This window comes from Procambarus clarkii, chromosome 11 (genome assembly GCF_040958095.1).
Source record: "Procambarus clarkii isolate CNS0578487 chromosome 11, FALCON_Pclarkii_2.0, whole genome shotgun sequence".
Lineage (NCBI taxonomy): Eukaryota > Metazoa > Arthropoda > Malacostraca > Decapoda > Cambaridae > Procambarus > Procambarus clarkii.
This window is the reverse complement of record NC_091160.1, coordinates 2749992-2772812: the sequence shown is the minus strand read 5'-3', so window position 1 is coordinate 2772812 and position 22821 is coordinate 2749992. Positions and strand designations below refer to the sequence as shown.

General features: G+C 43.3%; 2 protein-coding genes across 2 annotated transcripts in view; both read right to left on the bottom strand.

Moving 5' to 3' along the window:
• Positions 1 to 12028, bottom strand: part of LOC138363501 (putative ammonium transporter 1) — a 49565-nt gene extending 37537 nt beyond the window's left edge. Inside the window, exon 1 of the mRNA XM_069322852.1 lies at positions 11946 to 12028. Coding sequence (XP_069178953.1) covers positions 11946 to 12028 — 83 coding nt within the window. The remainder of the gene's footprint in view (positions 1 to 11945) is intronic.
• Positions 12029 to 12387: 359 nt separating this feature from the next.
• The window catches only part of LOC123752938 (putative ammonium transporter 1), a 42391-nt gene continuing 31957 nt past the window's right edge, over positions 12388 to 22821 (bottom strand). The window contains exons 4-12 of the mRNA XM_069322851.1: positions 15648 to 15820; positions 15342 to 15431; positions 14811 to 15038; positions 14227 to 14426; positions 13856 to 14092; positions 13539 to 13650; positions 13069 to 13305; positions 12833 to 12937; positions 12388 to 12695 (exon numbers count right to left, since the gene is read on the bottom strand). Coding sequence (XP_069178952.1) covers positions 12388 to 12695; positions 12833 to 12937; positions 13069 to 13305; positions 13539 to 13650; positions 13856 to 14092; positions 14227 to 14426; positions 14811 to 15038; positions 15342 to 15431; positions 15648 to 15820 — 1690 coding nt within the window. The remainder of the gene's footprint in view (positions 12696 to 12832; positions 12938 to 13068; positions 13306 to 13538; positions 13651 to 13855; positions 14093 to 14226; positions 14427 to 14810; positions 15039 to 15341; positions 15432 to 15647; positions 15821 to 22821) is intronic.

Here is a 22821-nt window from a genome sequence, read left to right as displayed (position 1 = left end):
AATACCCTATTAATATCCCCCCGGTTATGTCCATTCATCCACTTGTAAACCTCTATCATGTCACCCCTAACTCTTCGCCTTTCCAGTGAATGCAACTTAAGCTTTGTTAATCTTTCTTCATATGAAAGATTTCTAATTTGGGGAATTAACTTAGTCATCCTACGCTGGACACGTTCAAGTGAATTTATATCCATTCTATAATATGGCGACCAAAACTGAACTGCATAATCTAAATGGGGCCTAACTAGAGCAAGATATAGCTTGAGAACCACACCAGGTGTCTTGTTACTAACGCTGCGATTAATAAATCCAAGTGTCCGATTTGCCTTATTACGAACATTTATGCATTGATCCTTTTGTTTTAAATTCTTACTAATCATAACTCCCAGATCCCTTTCGCAATCCGACTTCGCAATCACAACACCATCTAGCTCGTATCTTGTAACTCTAACATCATTACCTAACCTCAGAACTTTACATTTATCAGCATTAAACTGCATCTGCCAATCCTTTGACCATTTCAAAACCCTATCTAGATCAACTTGAAGTGATAGTGAGTCCTCCTCCGAATTAATTTCCCTACCGATTTTCGTATCATCGGCAAATTTGCAAATGTTGCTACTCAAACCTGAATCTAAATCATTTATATATATTATAAACAACAGAGGTCCCAGGACAGAGCCTTGAGGCACTCCACTTACAACATTTTCCCACTCTGACTTGATTCCATTTATACTAACTCTCTGTTTCCTTTGGTATAGCCATGCCCTAATCCAGCTTAATATAGCACCGCCATCGTGAAATACTATTATCAGTAACCAGGTATTGGATGACACTACCATTCAGTTTACAACTCAGTAACTGTTTACTGAACATTGTTATCCATCCATGCAACCTCATTTTTTAGTTTTAAGTTTCTACATCGTAAAAAATAAAATATTACTATCACCAGCCATGTATCGGGTAGCTCAACCATTCAGTTTACAGCTCGGTAACTGTTTACTGAACATAGACATCCCTCCATGCGAGCTCATTTTTTAGTTTAAAGTTTCTCCATCGTAAAAAATAAAATATTACAATCACAAACCATGTATTGGGTGGGTCAACCATCCAGTTTACATCTCAGTAACAGTTTACTGAACATAGATATCCCTCCATGTGACCTCATTTTTAGTTTAAAGTTTCTCCATCGTAAATAAAAATAAAATATTACTATCACAAACCTTGTATTGGCCAGCTCCGGCATTCAGTTTACAACTCAGTAAGTGTTTACTGAATACAAAATCGCTACATGTGTGCTCATTTAGTTTAAAGTTTCTCAATCTTAAAATATTACTATCATCATCAACCATACTATCATCAACACCGTATCGAGCTGTCGGACATTCAGTTATCCACTCGGTGAGTGTTTACTGAACGTCGAAATCATTTCCTGTGTGCCCATTTTTTACTTGAACCCGTCTCCACTCCAAACCAGTCAGGACCTGCGGTGCTGACTCGGACCGCAGGTCTACTCAGGTTTGAGATCTACTCAAACCACCCCTGATGATGGGGAGAGTTTGCTGCCGTCTGCGCTGAGCAGCCTCGACAACTAAGGTTACGTGATCCTGACACTGCACCACCTCCAGAAGTAGGAGAGTGCCTGGTGGAGAATGTCATCACCTCTGTGTTTACCGGCTGCACACACACCTGCTACAACGGCACCTTCCTCCAAGCAACAGACCTGGGGGTACAGCCTCAACTTGGTCAATGGTTTAAACTTAGCCAACGACTGTATCGTTTTTTCAACTCACTACATCAACAGACCGGCAATCAGCATTGTAAACAAGACAACACACAATCTTACTACTATATTGACGGCCAGTTAACAGTTTAACAACTGAACTACGGTCACTTCCCTGAGAGACAGTGAACAGTAAAGTGTACCTAAAGGAGTGGCGTCTCCAGAAGAGCGATACAAACTTCGAGATAGAAACAAGTAACTCCATCTATTGGTCTCAGGTGCCATTAACAGACCGATACACCCACCCTCGACAGAGTCCAGCGAGTCTTCGGTCTCGGGTGAATATTGTTGTGTTACTTAAGCTTTAATGTTTGTTAATATATATATATATAAGACAGTGAGTATGGTTGAAATAGTAAAATATAAATATATATGTATGAAAGGACAGTAAATACTGCGCATATATGAACAAATCCACAAGGGCCGTGACGAGGATTCGAACCTGCGTCCGGGAGCATCCCAGACACTGCCTGAATCGACTGAGCTACGACAGGGTAAAAAGGGTTGAAGCCGAAGTTCTACTGAACTTACTTAACGGTGCTTGTAATACTGTGCGTGTTGCAACAGTGGTCATTGAAGTTCTTGTGTTGACTTGTTTAACAGCAATTACGCAACATCCCTCGGACTGGTGTTGTGTTTTATTCATAGTGTTGAGCTCAGCTTGAGTGTAAACATTAATATATATATATATATATATATATATATATATATATATATATATATATATATATATATATATATATATATATATATATATATATATATATATATATATATATATATATATATATATAAAATCATTGTTCTGATATTGCATATAAATATTCAAATAAGTAAAATTTTAAGTTTTAAGTAAAATATATAAAAACACTAACTACTAGGCTACTAGGCGTTTACTAACAATGGGTGTTTGATCAATGGCTTAAGACTTTTCAGCCTTGAGAGGAGTATTAACACGTCCCCCCCCCCCCATCTACAATAGCTCACTGATCAACTATTAAGTAAACTCTAGGGTGTATTCACCCCCCCCCCCTGTGTATATAACCCCCTTGCCCTTGTGTGTGTATGTTGTGTATTGATACTTGACAATATTCAAATGAGATTTACAAGATTTAGCTTTACATTCTATTATTTACAAGATTTTAAATACTAGGCTATGTATTCTCTCAAACCCAATGTACCTTCTTGTATATAAATAAATAAATAAATATATGTTGATTCTGGATGTGTGAACAATTTAGTCCTTGGTGTTGATCTTGGTATATATATAATAAATAAATTGATTTATATATTTATTTACATGTGTGTGTGTGAAGATACAACGACCCATTGTGTGGGGGAAAACCGCCTCGTGGGATTTATTGATTTATTTACAATTTATTACTTTACATTAATTTATATAGAATTTATTTCTTACATTAATTTATTTGTTTCGATAGTGGACTGTATAAGTTTATTCCCACAAATCGTTTCCTACACAAGCTGGGTGGGGGGGGGGGGGTTATTAATGTAATAGTTTATCAATCAGAATTATCGATTGGTAGACAATTCACTACAATGTTACTAGGTGTTAAGACTACATATGCTAGTAAATACTGGGGAAGCCTTATCTGATAAGAAGGCTTCAGCATTTTGTTGGTGTAGAGTAAGTGTGTAGCCCGCTAGTCGCGTGGTCAAACAACAGCAATATTAACTGCATATTGTATGGAAAGTTAGTAATGTGTTGGGTTTTCCGATACATTGCATTTCTAACCAATTTTAGGTAGGATATTTCAATGTACGTTACTCTTATTTATATGTATGTAAACAAAGTAATAAGGAAAATTTGAAAAATATACAAATCACTTTTTTATATTATTTTATATTGTATTGCCTATAATAAATGCTTAACATTGTGTCTTGGCATTTCTTTAATGATATATTTGTTTTTAAATAAACTGATCTATAAACAAATGTTGTGTATGCGTTTATTCATTATCCAGGAAATGTCATCTGCAAGGTGAAATATGATATATTGTTGATAAAAGAGTTTCAAGGTCCACCATTATTTAAACAGACTTAACCATTGGAGTGCGCAGTTAATACTAATACTAATAATATAACTTGTTGCCAGAGATACTTGTTGCCAAGTCGTATTGCAGCTGTGACACTGTCTGTTAGACAACCGAGATTGTTACTCTCCCCATGCAAGTGTTTTGTTTGACACACTTCATTGTGTCAAACAACAGACCTATTGCTAGTTCATGTTTGTACTCTTTATATGATACTGTTGGATCTTGGATTTATCCCAGCGTAGCTAGTCCGGTTTAACCTGTCATTAGAGAGATGAGACTAGGAGGGGGAGATGAGGAAGAAATGAGACTGCGAGAGAGAGATGAGTAAGAGAGTGAGAGCTAGATAAGTAAGGGAGGGAGAGATAAGTAAGGGAGGTTCAGAGAAGAATGAATCTTCTTGATTCACAAACCATATGTGTTCGCTGAAGTGTTTCTTGTGGTGCTCCCACAGTGAGAGATAAGTCTTGCCCCTCCCACCAATGACAGTACGCCCCCTCCCCATGCAACACCCCGGCCCTCCCCCACCGGGGTAGAGTGCCAGGCCAGTATATAACCATGCACGACACTGACCTCAGCACCACACCAGCCCTCAGAAGCCACCGTTCACCCCTCCAGCACCTGTGGAGTCCAGGTGGGTCTGCTTAGTGTCCAGGTGGGTCTGCTTATAGTGTCCAGGTGAGTCTGCTTATAGTGTCCAGGCGGGTCTGCTTATAGTGTAGCTATAAGCTACTGACTCAGTAGCTACAACTGAGCTACTGAGCCAGCCTTAAAAATGGAAGGATCCCAAGGCAACTAACCGCTACCCAATGGAACATGCCCTTCCCGGAGCATCCACTTGAGCACTGGAAAATTAGGTGATCCACGCCTTGAGTCATATGAACTGTTTACCACACTAACTATGGATGTAACGGGGAGGATTTACTGGGCCCCAATCCTTAACTGTAGCCTCTGTTCATCCAGGTTGTGAATAGGTACCTGGTTGTTAAACGATTTGGCGGGTCGTATTCCAGGGAAAATTAGGATTAAGGTCCTGTCCGAAACGCTATGCGTGCTAGTGACTGTACAAAAATGTAAGAACTCTTGTTTATATAAATAAATAAAATATAAATAAATAAATAAAACATTTCACATGCGGCTCCTAATGCCCAAGGTGAATAAAATCACATCACCCCTCCCTCTATACCCACTCATGTCTACCCTCCTCACACTTCCTCTACCTGGTCCAGTCACACTCACTATTTTTTGTTTTACCTCCCTTCACGTATAAGTATGTATACTGGTGTATAATTATCAACATGTGTGGTGAACAAGTGCATATACTCGGGTCTGTATTGTCATACAGCATATCACTTACATACTCAGATATAGCCACAACAATCCTCTACGTCCCCCCCCCCCCCCCCCAAGTCACAGCTTTTGCATAGATTATGTTGTCATAAGGAATTGGTACAGTGGTTGCTTCCTGCAGCCAGATACATTGTGTGGTTGCGTGTCGCGGTGGAGGTTTAGTATGGCGCCAACTGCAGCCCCGGATTCTTTGTCTGGTGTTGCCTGCGTCTTGGATCAAGTTCAAGTTCAAAAATTCAAAAAAAATCAAATGTTTATTCATGTAAAGTACATACATACATTGATACAAATACAAATATTGATGAATTTACAAATATTGGTGATACAAATATTGATGAATTTACAGATAGAGCTAATACATACAATGCCTAAAGCCACAATTACGCAAAGCGTTTCGGGCCGCTCAGTCTTTTCTCCTGGATCTTTTCTCCTGAGAAGCGGCGCAGTGGAACACTTTGTTATGCGCGTGAAGATGCGCACAATATCGTACATGTTAACTAAACAGATTTCTCAGTCGTAACCAATAGCTTGAACGTGGGTTATTATATGTCGTCCGGTATCATACGCTCCTACAGCTGTATTTGGTCAACTGCGTAGTCAACCCTTGAGTCATACCGAATGGTTATTATCCCTGTGGTTGTGACCTTTGAGCTGTGGTTTATGACCTGAGCAGTCATAAACTGGTATTATCCCCCACGGTAGTCAGTGATTATCAAAACAAGGCACCAAGGCGGGGGAATTATGTTGCCCATCCCCCCCCCCCCGTCCCATCTTAGTGACCAAGAGTCATACCTAAAATTCATTGGTAGACATTGACATTGGTAGACCTATTAAACATTGATAGACGCGTTCAATTCAACTCTTGTAACAATGCATTTCGTGTACTCTGATCCAAACTAAATTAGCAGCCTGACCTATACCCAGTATAAGCCAATATTCCTCGATACTACCTAAGTAAAATTTGACTGATATTAAAAAATAACTTTAGTAATCATTCAAAAAATCCCCAATGACTCAGCGAATGAAGAAATAGCTTAGCCTACTCGGCCACGGCGACCCTTGCTTACTGAAACCATGTTATACGGCTTAACTAAACCATGCCGGACGACTCAACCAAACCATGTGTGACAGCTCTGTCTAAACCCTGTGTGACAGCTCTGTCTAAACCATGTGTGACAGCTCTGTCTAAACCCTGTGTGACAGCTCTGTCTAAACCCTGTCTGACGGCTCTGTCTAAACCCTGTGTGACAGCTCTGTCTAAACCATGTGTGACAGCTCTGTCTAAACCCTGTGTGACAGCTCTGTCTAAACCATGTGTGACAGCTCTGTCTAAACCCTGTGTGACAGCTCTGTCTAAACCCTGTGTGACAGCTCTGTCTAAACCCTGTGTGACAGCTCTGTCTAAACCCTGTGTGACAGCTCTCTCTAAACCCTGTGTGACAGCTCTGTCTAAACCATGTGTGACAGCTGTGTCTAAACCATGTCAGACGGTTCTACCCAAAACGTATGACGGACACACATCAGAAAATAATGGAAATGGTGTCACGGTCCGCCCTGAACCATTATAAAGTCGTTTACAGAAAGAGCGGCAGAGAAAGGCAGCAGAGTGAGGTGAAGGGCGAGAGGTTCACGAGCTGAAAATTGTATTTAATGCCATTTAGATAAAGTATTATGGATGATAACCTCTGGTTGAGTATAGGTTGAACAAACTGGCACTTAAATGCCTGCTTTGAATGGCTTTAGCTTAATGTTAAGCTCAGTGAAATAGTCTGGCTTTGCTAAAACAGCTTTTATTGTTATGTTGTGGGTTCGATATCTGCCCTACAAGGGGTAAAGTGCCTGGTGATGTTCAGTCTGCACACAATTGGGAATAAGTTGTATAACCAATTTTATACAGTTTAAACAATTTAAAAATAATTTAAGATTGTACTTGTGATAAGTGTTGTCATTACCACACGAGAAGTGGGCAGCTGTGTTGTGTTGGACGTGGCTGTGAGGAACCAGGTGGTGGTGCTGCAGACGAACGCAAGTCGCAGCCTACACAACACGGTTCACTCACGGATTTTAAAACACGAGAACTTTCCAAACCTAACTCAACTCAACTTAGCCTAACCCAGTCTAACCTAGCCTAACACAACCTAAACTAATCCAACCTAACCTACCTTAACCCATCCTAATATAGCCAAGCCTAAACAAGTCAAACCTAACCTAACGTAAAATTTACGTAAGTTAACGAAACCTAACCGTCCCTACGATAGCCTAAGCTAATGTATCTAAACCGAACGGTTTTGACTATCAGAAAACGGATGTTGTCGAAACGTCTTGTGGATAGACCTTGATCATATTCCTAGACCTGTCTTAGGGAGGAGAGATATAACTCAGTACCTCCAGTGCCGAGAGGCAGGATAACGAGAGGCTTTCACTACCAAACCAGTCACAGACCAGTCACAGGTTATAAGCATCACCAGAGGGGTAACGCGCATATCGTAAGATAATATTTCCAAGTGCTTCACACTGAAAACAAACGTGAAAATGCAGGGGATGAGTCACAATAACGTGGCTAAAGTAGATCATATCACTTTTTCACTTTCAAACGTGAAAAATTTAATTAACAAAAACTTGCCTTCTTCTCTTGCGCATCCGGCGGCGGGACCGTCTAGGCGGTCTACGTACTCTACTTCGGTTTCTTCCGCTTTCACGGTGGTTCCTATATAGAAGGGGTGACGCCAAGGAAAATAAAGACTCGCGTCCCTACCAAAACAAAAAAAGACCACTATCTGGCGGAGGAGGTGGTTTACCTTGCCCCTCTTTGTTATGCGACTTCTGTCGACCACCTCCGGGAGCCGCCGTTTTCGTTTCTGCCGTTTTTTATTTAGTAATTAAAGAGTTTATGCGGCCCCGGAAGCAGGGGAATCGTTCCCCTACTGACATGGAGTATTTGATATGGGAGGCCTATAAGCACAAATATCCTCTGTATAAGTTTCCTGAGAAATATTCGCCTCCCGTTGAGGTTTGTTCTCCTGTCCAGTAATTTATTTTGTTTGCTATGTGTTGTGAGGTTGTATCCGGTTGTGTACTTCGATGTGCATGGGGTGCGGTTGTGTGTGTGGGGGGGGGGGGAGCGGGTTTTTGTTCCCGGTTCCTGCATGTTCCGATGCGCGCTTGTTTGTTGAGTGTTTGTGTGGCCCTGCCACACAACACACAACGACCACACAACACACAAGGGCCCCACAACACACAAGGGCCACACAACACACAAGGACCACACAACACACAAGGGCCACACAACACACAAGGGCCACACAACACACAAGGGTAACACAACACACAAGGGTAACACAACACACAAGGGCCACACAACACACAAGGGCCACACAACACACAAGGGTAACACAACACACAAGGGCCACATAACACACTGGGGCCACACAACACAAGGGCCACAAAACACAACAAGGGCCACACAACACACGAGGGCCACACAACACAACAAGGGCCACACAACACAACAAGGGCCACACAACACAAGGGCCACACAACACACGAGGGCCACATAACACACGAGGGCCACACAACACACGAGGGCCACACAACACACTAGCGCAACATAACACACGAGGGCCACATAACACACGAGGGCCACACAACACACGAGGGCCCTGCCTGTTTTTGTTCCTATTATCATGCATTGCAGATGTACAGTTGCAGAGTGCTCCTGGCAGTATGGGTTCGAGTCACTTCTGGGGTGTGAGATATATATATATATATATATATATATATATATATATATATATATATATATATATATATATATATATATATATATATATATATATATATATATATATATATATATATATATATATATATATATATATATATATATATATATTGTGATTTTATTGGATGAACCATAGATTGGTGGGGGGGAGGAGGTTGTATTGTGGGACAGTTGCTTAATTTAGAAACTGTACTTGTGGTCGATCTCGAACCCATTGTTGATGTGACGACTTATATTGAATTTTGTAACTAGCTCATCAAGATTGTAACTTGCTTAGCTAAATGAATTGTGGGGTTCAGTCCCTGAGCCCATTATGTGCCTCTGTAACCCTTTCCACTACCACCCACAAGATGGGTATGGGGTGCATAATAAATAACCTAAACTAACTATTGTGTGATAATTATTAATTATTTATATTATTATTATAGTATTTATTATAATAATAATTATATATAATAATATTTTTATATTTATTATAATAATAATTGTTGTATTTAATAATTATCACTCTTCCTTCTAATTTTTCTTGAAGGAGGCCGGCCTCCGGTAAAAGAGGGTTGTGACGATCTCTGTCAGGAACCCGTAGGTGCGGGACCGGGACGTCCACCTCCCCGGGGTCGTGCGGCCCAGCTCTGCTTCAGGAGGCTGGGGTCGTTCATACCCTTGCTGGGGGTGGTTCTTCTCCGGCCCCGACCACGTCGGTCTCCGGGTTTGGAGTCCCTGTGCCTTTTTTTCACCAACTTCGAGGTCATCCCCGGAACTCACAGTTCCTGCGACGGCGCTGGAACCAATCGCATTGGCGTTTGCCTTTCCATTGGAAACTTTCAGCGCCGTGGAGAGGGGGGACCTGCTGCCTGGGTAACAGCTTCTCCGTATTAACCTACCCTGGCTTTATGCCCTCGTGAGGCCTCTCCAGACCAACAACCAGAGCGCAACACCACAGTCTTCTGAGACTGATGGATGCCTACTACTACTATATATTGTACCTAATAGCCAGAATGCACTACTTAGTCTACTATGCAAACCCTGGTTTGTCTAATAAGCAGAGGTTTTCCTAAAGATCTTATGAAATAATATAGCTTTCCATTATATTTTATATGATTAAACGTATTTTTAATTTGAAACTAACATAGATATACGACCAAAATTACCTAACCTATCATAACCTAAATTAACATAACTAAGAAATATTTCATGTTTTTTATTAATATGATATAGTAATATTATATTAAGAATATAATATATTATATTAAGAACTATATTATCTTAATATAATATAGTAATATTATATTAAGAACAAAAGAAATGTTCTTATTAAGTTAATCAAACATAAGTCAGTAATTCGTGTACTAAATATTATATAATATTATTTGGAATAAACCAATTTGGAAAGAAATATTTGAAAATAACGAAAATCATTCTGCATTTAGGCCAAGTAGTGCGGTGCGACATATATATATATTTTCCAAGGAAGGGTGGAGAGAAGAAGTTCTATAGACTCAGACAGCCACCTTTCCCCGATATATTTGGAAAGGGCCATTGATGCCGACTCCTTTTTAATGGGAGTAGAGGAGATAGACCTCGAAGTTCCCACTCTGGGCACATAGCCAACATTACTCACCCTTCAACGCTGGATGAGACTAGGTCCAAGCGTCTGGCCCCCCCACCCTTGAGCAGAAAAAAACATTATCTCTTAAATATATATATTTATTTAATTCAACATAATTGATTTGACTCAAAATGTGATATATCTCTTGTGCGACACCGCAGGGTTGTTCAACAACGTGGCTACGTATCTTAACAGCAGACGATTTTCAATGGACAAATGGAGGCCATCCAGTACGAGCTCGATTGTCTGGTGGTGGTGGGCCTCAGGAAGCACACGGGCGCCCAACAGCCCATTGTACAGGTCCCTCAACGTCGCCCTCCTCAATGTTATATGGAAGATTGTCTCTGGTGGATGATGATTCTAGTGGATGATGTGTTTGGCGAGTGATGATTTTGGTGGGTGATGTGTCTGGTGGATGATGTGTCTGGTTGGTGATGAGTCTGGTGGATGATGTGTCTGGTGGATGATGATTTTTGGTGGGTGATGTGTCTGGTGGATGATGTGTGGTGAGTGATGTGTCTGGTGGGTGATGAGTCTGGTGGATGATGTGTCTGGTGGGTGATGATTCTGGTGGATGATGTGTCTGGTGAGTAATGATTCTGGAGGGTGATGAGTCTGGTGGATGATGTGTCTGGTAGGTGATGATTCTGGTGGATGATGTGTCTGGTGAGTAATGATTCTGGAGGGTGATGATACTGGTGGATCATGTGTCTGGTGGGTGATGATTCTGGTGGGTGATGATTCTGGTGGATAATGTGTCTGGTGAATGATGACTCTGGTGGATGATGTGTCTGGTGGGTGATGATTCTGGTGGATGATGGGTGATGATTCTGGTGGATGATGTGTCTGGTGGGTGATGTGTCTGGTGGGTGATGAGTCTGGTGGGTGATGATACTGGTGGATCATGTGTCTTGTGGGTGATGATTCTGGTGGGTGATGATTCTGGTGGGTGATGATTCTGGTGGATGATGTGTCTGATGAATGATGATTCTGGTGGATGATGTGTCTGGTGGATGATGTCTGGCAGGTGATGTGTCTGGTGGGTGATGTCTCCGCTGGGGAAATGTCTTCACTTCATAATTCTTTTTTGTTTTCCTTACTCCTTTCAAACATGTTAAAATCATTTCTTATGTCATCTTACATCCAGTTAGGTAGTAATCCACCGCAAGTCTATAATCTTATGGGCCATCAAATCATCAAGACCAGACAACAGGAAGTAATTATCCGAGAATAGGAAACTTATTGATAGTTAAACACTTGAAAACAACCCATTAAGAACAATGCAAATGTAAAAAAATGCACAATTAAAGTGCATTCGCGATGGCAGTTCTTGGAAGACTGTCGGGCGAAGGTATGTGGCTAGGCACATACTTCAAGTCCCTCCATACTTCATACTTCATTCCAGTCCCTACTTTAAGTCGTAAAATATGCTCGCCATCTTTCTCTGTCAACATCCTTCACCTTAACGTAATTCTTGTTAAACCTTTACTTTATCAGGTTTCTTACTAAGTTCACCGAATAAAAAAATATATATACAAAAATATATATATTATATTTCATGTAATTAGTGCAGAAAAATAATATAAATTAATTAGGTCAATTTACCGAATCAATGCAAGCAAGCTTTAATGTCGAAGAACCAACAGAGAATCTCAGAGTTTTGAGGTTTCATAAGTAATGACAAACACACATACTCTCATAAGTAATGACAAACATACACCCACTTTCATAAGTAATGACAACATACACATACTTTCATAAGTAATGACAACATACAAATACTTTCATAGGTAATGACAAATAAAAGATAATCTTAAAGCTTTGTGGTTTCGTCAAAAGCCTCATTGGTGTAACAATGAGGGTCTTGACCACGTTGATCTCTGGGTTCAACGAGGACTCGCAGATCATGGTCTCCCAGTCGGACTGTGAAGCCAGCTTCAGAGACACTATTGTTGGAGTTCAAGTGGTTAGCTTCGTGGTTGTTGAGGGACACGACGGGCGAGAGGTGGGATGGGACTGGTCCTGCACGACTCCAGTATACAAGGTGTCCAGGGACTGGAGCTGGGTCCTGGGAATTAGTCAAACCAAATTCTTTTGGGGCAGACATGTTGGGTGGAAGATCTGGAAAATAATGGATTATATGAATAGTGGAAAATGTTGATAACAAAACTGTATGAATTTCTATGATGCATTTCATTAATATCAAATAAATAAACATCACACACAAAACTTTAAAAGCAACTTAGTTGACAACTTACTTGAATTCCTCTTGTTCTCCTGAGTGTTTACGGATCCATCGTACTGGCTCTCCAGCCAAGCGTCAGCTGGGTAGGCTGGCTCCCCGTGCTTCAAGATGTCCATTCCTGGCGTATAGATATTGTTAGAGATATAGAACATATACAATGTATAATGAATGCGTTCATAACACTAAAAATATAACAATTATCAATTATATAATACAAAAGTGAAAACTTTATGTATTATCTTCACTTGCCTGCAATTTCCATTTCTGGAGGCACCCTCAAGAGGCCGAGCAGCCTGAGGGAACCAAACATAACTAAACAGAGACCACCAGACCAGGCCACTATGGCCAGCGCCCCCACTATGTTCCAGGCGAGGACCTCCGCGCTGCCCCCGTACACAATGCCACCATCCTGGAAGAGGGCCACAGCAACCAGCCCCCACAACCCACCTCCCATGTGTACAGCCACAGCATCAAGTGGGTCGTCAACTGTGGGAGAAATATTTATTAACTTTACATCCACAACCTCAACAGTCCCAATATGCACGTACGCTTCCCAATAATATAAAATTTTATAAATATTATTATTTAAGTATATGCCATCTACAGAACATAACGTTAAAGTTAAAATATTTCAAACTCAAGTTAGATAAAACTGGCTACTTGTTGCCTTCTTGAGACAAAGTTAAGAAAACTGAGCGGTGAGAGAAGCAGTGACGTACCCTTCAACTTGGGCAGAAGGGTGTGGATGGCGAGGAACACTGATCCACCCACTGTACCAATGACACTGGCACTCCACGGCCTTACAACGTTGCACCCGGCACTGATTGACACCTGTCATGGAAACATGTCCTTAAGCATTGGATAAACAAACACAGACATATTGCAAGTAACACCATTTTGATAAGAAATTTGTTATGTTATCATAATACTAAGTTAAGTTTAAATCAAACGTCTGTCAATTAAAATTTACAGCGAGCATAGTCCATCATACTAGCACTAATGGACTCCCGGCCACACAGCGCAGAGCAGTACATACCATGCCAGCGAGAGAACCATTAAGAGCCATTAGGAAGGACCAGGTGGACTCCCTCCCACACAGCACAGAACGGTACACCAAGAGCACAGCGATGCCTCCTGAAGACGCCGAGATCACAGTGTTAAAGACAGCCTTGGCAATGGCTACAGCATCACCCTCGTGGCTGATGGACGCTTGGGACCCTCCGTTAAAGGCCAGGAACCCGAAGAGCAGGATGAAGCCTCCCAAAGCTGCCAGCTGGAAGTTCAAACACAACTTTACACCTCCACCTTGACATGTAATATTTGTATTAAACATGATAATCCACAAATATTTATATCTTGCTTCATGTCTTCAGATAATAATATATTACCACTGTTCTATGAACATACCGGCACAGAGTGTCCACGTATCTCCTTGCCCTTGGGTCCGAAGCGACCAATTCTGGGCCCAAGAATTACAGCCCCAACAAGAGCTGCCACGCCCCCTGTGAGGTGGACGACGCCAGAGCCACCGAAGTCCTGGTAGTGTTGAGTCTTGAGCCAGCCAACGTCTGACCAGGTCCAGTGTGACACCACCGGGTACACCACAGCTGTACAAACACAAATATTATCATAACTGAGCTGTTACAACACACAAACATGATTAAAACACTGCACACTAATGCTGTACCAACACTGCTGTATTTTATAATGTATCTATTAATTCCGTGGTAAATGTATTATTGTTTGCATTGCCTTTTAAATTTATTGAGAAACACATAAAGTTTAATTATAATGATCAGTGTTAGGCTATTATTGTCTAACAAATTGTCTTTCTCTCAAGATTGCCCTGTTAAGGTTCCTCTCAAATATTATCTAAATTATATAAATAAAGCCAGTGAGTAAAGTTATTTATTCATTGACTACAAAATAGTGTAAAGTATCCTGCTAAATTTGAAACATACTTTACAGAGAGAAAGAGGCTTCACACCCACCTGACAGCACGGTCGTGTAGATGAGATAAGCATTGAAGGCACACCGCTCAGCCATCGACCCCGAGATGATGGTGGAGGCTGTGGTGGCGATGACGAACTGGAAGAACCAGAAGGCCAGGTGCTCGTCCGACAGCCCGTACGACGCCCAGTACTCTGTACCAGAGAAGCTGTTCCCGCCTCCAAACGCCAGCGGGAACCCCACCAGCCAGTACGCTATGCCACCAATGACTGGGGAGAGTAACAGGGCAGATGGTTAGTACAGGGTGGGGACGATTGTGGAATTCATATCATTATTACTATGTGAGGCTTGGTGGGAGGAAGTCGGTTAATTAAATACAGAGAACAATTTAGTATATAACACCAGCAGATGGAAAAGCAAAAGCAGGAAATTTCAGGAATACAAGAGTCGGCAAAGTTATATACATTGAGAGCTTACTTTAGCTATGAGATAGGAATAAAAAAAATCATGTGCTGGTTCACCAGATATAAGCCAGATACGATAACAAATAACGAAGGTGTTTGATAACTTACAGACATCGAGCATGTTCTTGAGAAGGATGTTGGTGGTGTTCTTGGACCTTACGGAGTCTGCCTCAAGGAATGCGAACCCGGTCTGCAAGACTGAAATATAAACAAATGTTAGTCAAAAGTACAAATTGCATTCCAAATACATTATTCTAAGCATAATAAAACAAAATCTAACACACAGATTATTGTACGTCTATATACAACTATATAAAATACAACTATTTTATTAATATACAAAATGTGAAATAGGTGCCATATATATGTTTAAATACTTGAAAAAAGAGAGAAAACACAGATTTTGGTACTTACTGAATATGAGGATGCCGAACACAATGAGGAAGAGGGTGTCCAGGTCCTTCTGCAGAATGTCCAGTTCCCGGGACATTGGCGTCGGGTTCTCGCCAGACATTAGTAAACTTACATTGTGTCCGGCATCCATATTTGTTGCTGCCAGCGAGACTTCCAGATCTCTCAAATTGTAGCTTAAAAATTATTAGCAAAATAAATTTCCAGACAAAATTAACACGTCGTAAATTCCTGTGGATGTAATGTGGAGCAAGCCAAGCAGCTCCGAGGGTCTCGCCTTCCTGCTGCCAGGGCCTGCAACCTAATATCTAATTTCTGATTGATCGATGATGATGATTGATGAAGATTAAGCCAACCAAAAGGTGGCACGGGCATGAATAGCCCGTAAGTGGTGGCCCTTTTAAGCCATTACCAGTATCAAGAGCTGATACTGGAGATCTGTGGAGGTGCGAATGCACCCTGCATGACGGGAGATGTCTCCCTTGTGAATGTGTTTAAGATGAAGATGAAGCAACCCAAAAGGTGGCACGGGCATAAATAGCCCGTAAGTGGTGGCCATTTTAAGCCATTACCAGTATCAAGAGCTGATACTGGAGATCTGTGGAGGTGCGAATGCACCCTGCATGACGGGAGATGTCTCCCTTGTGAATGTGTTAAGATGAAGATGAAGCCACCGAAAAGGTGGCACAGGCATGAATAGCTCGTAAGTGGTGACCCTTTTGAGCCATCACCAGTATCAATAGATGATACTGGAGATCTGTGGAGGTGCGACTGCACCCTGCGTGACGGGAGATGTCTCCCGGTGGAGGCGCAACTGCACCCTGCGTGACGGGAGATGTCTCCCGGACGAGGTTTCTATGATGATGAAGATGAAGATTAAGCCACCCAAAAGGTGGCACGGGCATGAATAGCCCGTAAGTGGTGGCCATTTTAAGCCATTACCAGTATCAAGAGCTGATACTGGAGATCTGTGGAGGTGCGAATGCACCCTGCATGATGGGAGATGTCTCCCTTGTGAATGTGTTTAGATGAAGATGAAGCCACCCAATAGGTGGCACGGGCATGAATAGCTCGTAAGTGGTGGCCCTTTTGAGCCATCACCAGAATCAATAGATGATACTGGAGATCTGTGGAGGTGCGACTGCAAACATCGTGACGGGAGATTTCTCCCGTGTGAATGTGTTTAAAATGAAGATGAAGCCACCCAAAAGATGGCACGGGCATGAATAGCTCGTAAGTGGTGGCCCTTTTGAGCCACCACTTACCAGTATCAAGAGCTGATACTGGAGATCTGTGGAGGTGCAACTGCACCCTGCGTGACGGGAGATGTCTCCCGGACCAAGTGTGGTGACAATTTACATGATGATGATGTTGAAGATTAAGCCACCCAAAAGGTGGCACGGGCATGAATAGCCCGTAAGTAGTGGCCCTTTTGTGCCATTACCAGTATCAAGAGCTGATACTGGAGATCTGTGGAGGTGCGAATGCACCCTGCATGGCGGGAGATGTCTCCCTTGTGAATGTGTTATGAAGATGAAGCCACCCAAAAGGTGGCACGGGCATGAATAGCTCGTAAGTGGTGGCCCTTTTGAGCCATCACCAGTATCAATAGATGATACTGGAGATCTGTGGAGGTGCGACTGCACCCTGCGTGACGGAAGAAGTCTTCCGTGATTTAAACAGATTGAATTGATTGATGAAGATGAAGCCACCTAAAAGGTGGCACGGGCATGAATAGCTCGTAAGTGGTGGCCCTTTTGAGCCATTACCAGTATCAAGAGCTGATACTGGAAATCTGTGGAGGCGCGACTGCACCCTGCGTGACGGGAGATGTCTCCCGGACCAAGTGGTGACCAGATGGTGTCTAATTTCAGCTGATGATGATGAAGATTAAGCCACCCAAAAGGTGGCACGGGCATGAATAGCCCGTAAGTGGTGGCCATTTTAAGCCATTACCAGTATCAAGAGCTGATACTGGAGATCTGTGGAGGTGCGAATGCACCCTGCATGATGGGAGATGTCTCCCTTGTGAATGTGTTTAGATGAAGATGAAGCCACCCAATAGGTGGCACAGGCATGAATAGCTCGTAAGTGGTGGCCCTTTTGAGCCATCACCAGTATCAATAGATGATACTGGAGATCTGTGGAGGTGCGACTGCAAACATCGTGACGGGAGATTTCTCCCGTGTGAATGTGTTTAAAATGAAGATGAAGCCACCCAAAAGATGGCACGGGCATGAATAGCTCGTAAGTGGTGGCCCTTTTGAGCCACCACTTACCAGTATCAAGAGCTGATACTGGAGATCTGTGGAGGTGCAACTGCACCCTGCGTGACGGGAGATGTCTCCCGGACCAAGTGTGGTGACAATTTACATGATGATGATGTTGAAGATTAAGCCACCCAAAAGGTGGCACGGGCATGAATAGCCCGTAAGTAGTGGCCCTTTTGTGCCATTACCAGTATCAAGAGCTGATACTGGAGATCTGTGGAGGTGCGAATGCACCCTGCATGGCGGGAGATATCTCCCTTGTGAATGTGTTATGAAGATTAAGCCACCCAAAAGGTGGCACGGGCATGAATAGCCCGTAAGTTGTGGCCCTTTTGTGCCATTACCAGTATCAAGAGCTGATACTGGAGATCTGTGGAGGTGCGAATGCACCCTGCATGGCGGGAGATGTCTCCCTTGTGAATGTGTTATGAAGATGAAGCCACCCAAAAGGTGGCACGGGCATGAATAGCTCGTAAGTGGTGGCCCTTTTGAGCCATCACCAGTATCAATAGATGATACTGGAGATCTGTGGAGGTGCGACTGCACCCTGCGTGACGGAAGAAGTCTTCCGTGATTTAAACAGATTGAATTGATTGATGAAGATGAAGCCACCTAAAAGGTGGCACGGGCATGAATAGCTCGTAAGTGGTGGCCCTTTTGAGCCATTACCAGTATCAAGAGCTGATACTGGAAATCTGTGGAGGCGCGACTGCACCCTGCGTGACGGGAGATGTCTCCCGGACCAAGTGGTGACCAGATGGTGTCTAATTTCTGCTGATGATGATGAAGATTAAGCCACCCAAAAGGTGGCACGGGCATGAATAGCCCGTAAGTGGTGGCCATTTTAAGCCATTACCAGTATCAAGAGCTGATACTGGAGATCTGTGGAGGTGCGAATGCACCCTGCATGATGGGAGATGTCTCCCTTGTGAATGTGTTTAGATGAAGATGAAGCCACCCAATAGGTGGCACGGGCATGAATAGCTCGTAAGTGGTGGCCCTTTTGAGCCACCACTTACCAGTATCAAGAGCTGATACTGGAGATCTGTGGAGGTGCAACTGCACCCTGCGTGACGGGAGATGTCTCCCGGACCAAGTGTGGTGACAATTTACATGATGATGATGTTGAAGATTAAGCCACCCAAAAGGTGGCACGGGCATGAATAGCCCGTAAGTAGTGGCCCTTTTGTGCCATTACCAGTATCAAGAGCTGATACTGGAGATCTGTGGAGGTGCGAATGCACCCTGCATGGCGGGAGATGTCTCCCTTGTGAATGTGTTATGAAGATGAAGCCACCCAAAAGGTGGCGCGGGCATGAATAGCTCGTAAGTGGTGGCCCTTTTGAGCCATCACCAGTATCAATAGATGATACTGGAGATCTGTGGAGGTGCGACTGCACCCTGCGTGACGGAAGAAGTCTTCCGTGATTTAAACAGATTGAATTGATTGATGAAGATGAAGCCACCTAAAAGGTGGCACGGGCATGAATAGCTCGTAAGTGGTGGCCCTTTTGAGCCATTACCAGTATCAAGAGCTGATACTGGAAATCTGTGGAGGCGCGACTGCACCCTGCGTGACGGGAGATGTCTCCCGGACCAAGTGGTGACCAGATGGTGTGTGATCTAATTTGATTGATTGATGATTGATGAAGATTAAGCCACCCAAAAGGTAGCACGGGCATGAATAGCCCGTAAGTGGTGGCCCTTTCGAGCCATTACCAGTATCAGTAGATGATACTGGAGATCTGTGGAGGTGCAACTGCACCCTGCGTGACGGGAGATGTCTCCCGTGTTTTAAACAGATGAAGAAGATGAAGATGAAGCCACCCAAAAGGTGGCACGGGCATGAATAGCTCGTAAGTGGTGGCCCTTTCGAGCCATCACCAGTATCAAGAGCTGATACTGGAGATCTGTGGAGGTGCAAGTGCACTCTGCGTGACGGGAGATGTCTCCCATGTAGTGTTTGATGATGAAGATTAAGCCACCCAAAAGGTGGCACGGGCATGAATAGCCCGTAAGTGGTGGCCATTTTAAGCCATTACCAGTACAAGAGCTGATACTGGAGATCTGTGGAGGTGCGAATGCACCCTGCATGATGGGAGATGTCTCCCTTGTGAATGTGTTAAGATGAAGATGAAGCCACCCAATAGGTGGCACGGGCATGAATTGGTAAGTGGTGGCCCTTTTGAGCCATCACCAGTATCAATAGATGATACTGGAGATCTGTGGAGGTGCGACTGCACCCAGCGTGACGGGAGATGTCTCCCGTGTTTTAAACAGATGACGAAGATGAAGATGAAGCCACCCAAAAGATGGCACGGGCATGAATAGCTCGTAAGTGGTGGCCCTTTCGAGCTATCACCAGTATCAAGAGCTGATACTGGAGATCTGTGGAGGTGCAAGTGCACTCAGCGTGACGGGAGATGTCTCCCATAAATGTGTCCAAGATGACGATTAAACCATCGAAAAGGTGGCACGGGCATGAATAGCCCGTAAGTGGTGGCCCTTTTGAGCCATTACCAGTATCAAGAGCTGATACTGGAGATCTGTGGAGGTGCAACTGCACCCTGCGTGACGGGAGATGTCTCCCGGACCAAGTGGTGACCAAATGGTGAATTGATGAAGATTAAGCCACCAAAAAGGTGGCACGGGCATGAATAGCCCGTAAGTGGTGGCCCTTTTGAGCCATTATCAGTATCAGTAGATGATACTGGAGATCTGTGGAGGTGCGACTGCACCCTGCGTGACGGGAGATGTCTCCCGTGGTGAGATGAGATTGATTGATGAAGATTAAGCCACCCAAGAGGTGGCACGGGCATGAATAGCCCGTAAGTGGTGGCCCTTTCGAGCCATTACCAGTATCAAAAGATGATACTGGAGATCTGTGGAGGCGCAACTGCACCCTGCGTGACGGGAGATGTCTCCCGGACCAAGTGGTGACCAAATGGTGGTTCTAATTTCGATGATGATGATGATAAAGATTAAGCCACTCAAAAGGTGGCACGGGCATGAATAGCCCGTAAGTGGTGGCCCTTTTGAGCCATTACCAGTATCAAGAGCTGATACTGGAGATTTGTGGAGGTGCGACTGCACCCTGCGTGACGGGAGATGTCTCCCGTAATTATTAATTAATTTTTTTTTTTTTCCAGTGTTCTGAGGTTGCATTTAACCATCAAGCTGGTTTCGTGGGGGAGGATACTGCTTCACAGTCTTTATGAGGGTGTCCAGCGGCTGGACACCTTTGTTGACCAGGAGAGTGGCTGTGTTGATGGCTTCAGGGTGGCCACTGCATGATTCAGGAACTCTTAAAGCTCTTCTAAGGTCATTGGTTGCTTCACATTCCAGAAGATAGTGAAGTAATGGCTTTTCTGTGACAGTTTGGCAGAAGATGCACTCTCTCTGTCGGGTTTCACCAATCTCCCAGTTGCATCTGTAACCTAGACGTAGTCTATATAGCCTAACTGCTATTTCCCTGTGGATTCCTTTTGGGATATTTAACCTTTCTAATTTGGTTGCCTGAAGATACCATGTTGCAGATGGCGAACCTTCAGCTATTCTCTGGTGTAGGTAGGCTTTGTTGAGATGTGAGAGTTTTTTGGTGATGATGTTTTTTATGTTCTCTAGGCTGGGTTGAATTGTTTTATGTATCACTGGATGACGAGTTGCCAATTTAGCAATTTCATCAGCTTTTTCATTTAATGGGATTTTAATATGGGATGGGATCCAGTTTAAAGTTATGTTGAGGCCTTTGCCTTTAGCGACTGCTCCTTGATACAAAATGGTGGTAATTATTTCCACATTATCTTTCCACTGTTTTTGTCCTAGTATTTGAAGTGCAGCTTTTGAGTCTGTGTGTATGATTGCATTTTGAGTGTTTTGTGCAATCACATATGCGAATGCCTGTTGTATGGCGAACAGCTCAGTTTGGGTTGATGATACTAGTCCTCCCAGTCTCCAATATGCCTGAACGCTGGTCGTGCAAAGAGCAGCGCCAGCACTCTCATTATCTGTGTCCACCGATCCGTCTGTGAAGATGTGGGTGGCTCCTGCTACTGCTATGCTATACATTTGCTCTTCTATTATGCGCCTTAGGATTGTCGGATCATAGGCAGCCTTTTTCATTGGGAGACTTTCTATTACTATTTTGAAAGTAGGCTCTTCCCACGGGGCGGAAGGAGTGTAATTTGGGTGTGGATGATCACCCTCTCTATCAAGAATCATGTTTTTTAAATGTAGTCTGTTTATGACTTTTCCTGCTCTTGAAACCCAAGAGTTTCCATTGTTTTGGCCTAGTCCAACCACCAAGGCCTGCCGTACTGGGATTGGATCAGAAGAAATAATTATCTTACTGATAATTGTAGCTGTCCTTTGTGATATTCTTTCTTGTAGAGAGGGCAAACCCGTCTCCAGTCTAAGAGTTTCAAGCCTCGTCCACATGGGGGCTCCCAGTGCAGCTCTCATAGCATTGTTTTGGGCAACTTCAAGCTTTTTCCACTGTTGGTGTGATAGATTTGTGAGTGCAGGTGCGGCATAATCGATCACTGATCTGACTGCCTGTACATAGTATGTGCGAAGGACTTGCAGATTGGCTCCTCCAGAAAGGGAGGTTAGCGACCTGAGGATTGCCGTCCGGGCCGCAGTTCGCTCTCTCAAGTATGTGACCTCAGCATTAAAATTCATGTGTGTGTCCAGGATGATTCCTAGATACTGATAGGTGTCGACCCATTCTATTGGTTGACCCTGTACTGTGAGTTGGATGTTGGGCTTCGCTATTTTTATGGGCATGGCCTTTGACTTTGAGGGGTTGAGTTTGATCCCAATCTGTTTTGCCTCTTTACTGATGCAGTCTAAGCATTTGGGTGCAAGGCGCGCTGCATCCCTTCCTTTTATGATGATGACAAAGTCGT